This window comes from Vulpes vulpes, chromosome 15 (genome assembly GCF_048418805.1).
Source record: "Vulpes vulpes isolate BD-2025 chromosome 15, VulVul3, whole genome shotgun sequence".
Classification (NCBI taxonomy): domain Eukaryota; kingdom Metazoa; phylum Chordata; class Mammalia; order Carnivora; family Canidae; genus Vulpes; species Vulpes vulpes.
Window position 1 is genome coordinate 39,930,320 of NC_132794.1, and position 4,679 is coordinate 39,934,998.

At 37.3% G+C, this 4,679-nt stretch overlaps 1 protein-coding gene across 1 annotated transcript; it reads left to right on the plus strand.

The window, feature by feature from the left end:
• Window positions 1-2,415: 2,415 nt before the first annotated feature.
• Window positions 2,416-3,520, plus strand: LOC112919789 (olfactory receptor 4K15). Its single transcript, XM_025998311.2, has one exon. The coding sequence runs from the start codon at window positions 2,463-2,465 to the stop codon at window positions 3,435-3,437; it is 975 nt and encodes a 324-aa protein (XP_025854096.1). The 5' UTR covers window positions 2,416-2,462; the 3' UTR covers window positions 3,438-3,520.
• Window positions 3,521-4,679: the final 1,159 nt, after the last annotated feature.

The following is a 4,679-nucleotide window of genomic DNA, read 5'->3' on the forward strand; positions in this document are numbered from 1 at the left end:
GGACATCTACATACTGACAGGGCAAATCAACTGAAAAAGAATGCAGTTCTATCAGAAGTAAAGAATTTGTCTTTAGAGTACACGTATTTAGAATTTAACTCATTGTTGTTTCCTATATTAAGAAACCCGGCTCTTGATTGGATTAACTGGCCCAGTATTTTTTCCCATGAAAAACTGGGTCTTTTCTTTTCCTGGGTCCCCCAAGAAGCCATTGACCAGGAAGAGTAGAGCTTGTAGATTTATTGGGAGGATAATTCCTGTGGTGATTTTCTCACATGACTGGATTATGTATTTTATTCCTATATTTCCAGAAAGTCATCTCTGCTATGCCTTTCTGTTGTATCTCTAGAAGGTCCCCCTGGGAGACTCATTTCCTGTGCTTAATTTAAGGCTTTGCTGTTTCTGACAGGACACATGTGGATGCCTATTGGTTGGTCTTGTTGGATATCATTTTCCCTCCTGCTTCCAGGCATTCAAAGTAGTATTTGTGCCAAGGAGTCTAAGAGTCAGGGTGTTTCCTGGGGAGGATAGGCCATGTGTGCACCTGGAGTTAACTTAAAATCAGGCTACCAAGAAATGATGAGGAAGAGAGAAGAAACGCACCATGGAGAATGTGGTGGCTCCTCAAAGACAATTTATTCCATTGTTAAATTTACTTCCATCCTGCTCTGACTTCAGACTCTGCTGTTAGTCCCTTCTGAAATCCTAGAGCCATATTTTGATACATCTGGTGATGATAAGTGAATTACTTTTTTTGTGGGAATTTTCTAGAGAAGTAGAGATTTGAAATATAGTAGTGAGTTCCTGAATCTGATTCCTAGGAGTTAAAATTATTCATCACAGCCCTGTCTTTATGTGTAAATGCTCCAGTGAAACTCAAGGAAACACTAGGCAATTTGCAATTAGATCTAAGAAGACATTAATATAAAAAAAAACTGCAGATAGTTAGAAATCTGAATAGATAAGACACTGTCTTCCAAATACCTGATTTGGATATAGAAAGATATATTTCTCTACATTTCACCTTTTAATTTTCTTATTCACTATACAATGTTTACAAGCTCTAATAGTTTATAAAAATAAAAACAACATGAAAAGGAGAAAGTGTTGATAAAATATAATGCGGAATAATTGAGTAAAAGAGAAGGAACTTTTTATTTATGGTCTGAATTTCTTACTATGAATACTATTGTGCAATATAATTTCTAAAATCCCCACCAAATCAAATCTCAGTCATAATTCAGTAATACATCCATGTGAATTAACAATACCTGAGCTTAATGAATCTTAATATCAGGGAGTAATTAAAGAGAACAAATGCACTAGATTCCTTCATATAATAGAAGTCCAGGAAGAAAGGAGTCACAACTCTAGGAAGAGTTTCAATAAGCTCTAGAGCTTTGGGTTTTGCTGGGTTTTGTATTTTAGTGCATACATTTTGTAACTAAATAGATACGGGAATAAGATCTAATCACTCAAGGCAATGATTCTGCCTGTGAGCTCTTAACACAATATATTGGTGTCCCTTTTATCTGCTGGTTAATGTTTTATTAACAATAAAATATGCACAGAAGTACACAAAGCAGAATTACACATCTTTTTAAAAAAATATTTTATTTATTTATTCATGAGAGACACACAGAGAGAGAGGCAGAGGGAGAAGCAGGCTCCATGCAGGAAGCCTGATGTGGGACTCGATCCTGGGACTCTGGAATCATGCCCTGAGCTGAGTGCTTCAAGTGCTTAACCACTGAACCACCTAGGCATCCCAGAATTACACATCTTTTTAAGTCTTAGCAAAGCAAACACTTCCATGTACTTATAAACCACATCAAGAAACAGAACATTAGCAGCACTTCAGAAGCCCTTCCTGTCACCTTCCAGTGCCTATTCCCCTATGACCACCACAGGAGCTTTATAATATCATAGAATAGTGTAGCTTATTTTTGAACTTTATTCGAATAGGTTTGTACAGGATATACACTTTTGTGTCTACACTTGGGGGTCAATATTGTGAAATTATCTCCCTCTGTGTTAGCCATTCAAACTTTGTTACATCATTTATTGTAGAGAAAATGATCCAGCTTGCCTCCCTGTAATTTTGTAGTCTGGATCTCTATAGGTCAAGAAAACATTCCAAGATTTTCAATTCCATTTTTAGTGTAAATAGATTATACTCCTCAAATTCACATAACTGGATATACCAATGTCAAACATCTTCTCAACTACTCTCCCCTCCATCTCTCTTTAGTGTTGTTTTTATGCTGTCGATATAACTTCCGATGATGCATGAAAATTCAGATACATAATATAAGTAGAAATAAGTAGAATCTCTAAGGAAGATTCTATAAGTAGAATCTCTAAGGAACTCGGAAGTGGAACTCGGAAGTGAAATCCATGCTCACTGATTGATCTCTGTCTCTCTCCTACTCAGGTAACAAGATAAGTTCCTTCCAAAGTCAATGAATGAGACAAATCATTCCCGGGTGACGGCGTTTGTGTTGCTGGGACTCTCTAATTCCCGGGAACTCCAACCTTTCTTGTTCCTCATATTTTCACTACTTTACCTAGCAATACTGCTGGGAAACTTTCTTATCATCCTTACTGTAACCTCAGATTCCCGCCTTCACACCCCCATGTACTTTCTGCTTGCGAACCTCTCTTTTATAGATATATGCGTTGCCTCTTTTGCTACTCCCAAAATGATTGCAGACTTTCTGGTTGAGCACAAGACTATTTCTTTTGATGCCTGCCTGGCTCAGATTTTCTTTGTCCATCTTTTCACTGGCAGTGAAATGGTGCTCCTTGTATCCATGGCTTATGACCGTTATGTAGCTATATGCAAACCTCTCCACTACATGACAATCATGAGCCGTCGTGTTTGTATTATTCTTGTTCTCATCTCCTGGTTTGTGGGTTTCATCCACACTACTAGTCAGTTGGCATTTACTGTTAACTTGCCTTTTTGTGGCCCCAATGAGGTAGATAGTTTTTTCTGTGACCTCCCCCTAGTGACCAAGCTGGCCTGCATAGACACTTATGTTGTCAGCCTACTTATAGTTGCAGACAGTGGCTTTCTTTCTATGAGTTCCTTTCTCCTTTTGGTTGTCTCCTACACTGTGATACTTATCACAGTTAGGAACCGCTCCTCTGCTAGCATGGCAAAGGCCCGCTCCACATTGACTGCTCACATTACTGTGGTCACACTCTTCTTTGGACCATGCATCTTCATCTATGTGTGGCCCTTCAGTAATTATTCTGTTGACAAAGTCCTTGCTGTATTTTACACCATATTTACTCCTATTTTAAACCCAGTTATCTATACTCTAAGGAACAAAGAAGTGAAGACAGCTATGACGAAACTGAAGAGTCAGTATCTGAAGCCTGGCCAGGTTTCTACAGTCATAAGAAATGTTCTTTTCCTGGAAACAAAGTAAAGTTACTCAACTGTAACTGCTGTAGCCTTATCTCTAGACAACTACAAATAGAATCACTATGATGTTAAAGGACATTATTTTGATCAATGGATGGGTTGATTAACTCTATTGAAATAGTAATGATAATAATAAAAGCCAGAGAATGAACCTTACTGATATTTTGATTCTCTTTCATTAGTGTGTGTTTTATTTCTATTTCTTATTTTTTTATTTAAAAATGTTTTAAATTTTTATTTATTTATTTATGATAGTCACACAGTGAGAGAGAGAGAGAGGCAGAGACACAGGCAGAGGGAGAAGCAGGCTCCATGCATCGGGAGCCCGACGTGGGACTCGATCCCGGGTCTCCAGGATCGCGCTCTGGGCCAAAGGCAGGCGCTAAACCACTGTGCCACCCAGGGATCCCTTTATTTAAAAATTTTAATATATAGCCTTTGAATACATTGAGAAATGGTATTTATTTATATATAATAAATAAATTGTACCTCTTCCTCTCAAAACAATACAGCTCAGATGACAATTTTGGAGTAATAGATATTTATCTCCCTACAATAGAGAAAATAGATCTATTTCTGTATATATGATATATTTAGATAATATTACATTTCACACAGTCCTAGATAATTGACAACACATAAAGACAATTATATGATTGGTGTTAATGTTACAGTACCATGTAAAATAGCAAGGCTATCTAACAAAGCATTTATAGTCAACACTTCCACAAATCCTTCTTCAATGTTGCTGCTTAATACATATTAATCATGGAAAACAACTTGCTGAATAAATTTATTCACCAGAGCATTTTGTATTTAGTTATGTTAATTTATGATTTCTTTATTTTTAATAAATTTTTTTATTTGAGGGAGAGAGAGAGAGAGAGAGAGAGAGAGAGAATGAGTATGAGCAGGGAGAGAGGCAGATGGAGAGCTAACAGGAGAAGCAGGCTCTTCACTGAGCAGGGAGACTGATGTGGGGCTTGATCCCATGTCCCTGGGACCATGACCTGAGCTGAAGGCAGGAATCTAACCGAGTGAGCCACCTAGGAACCCATTAATTTCTGTTTAATACTGATAAAATAACCTGGGAAATTTCAGAGATGAGTTATAATTCTCTACCACTTGTTATCATATTATGGGAGACTAATACTTCATACAAAACACTCTGTCATCACATAAGTCTTCCTAATTCCTGTCTTTTCAGACAAGGTAGTTTTTTAATATTATTAGCTGGTAGAAATAA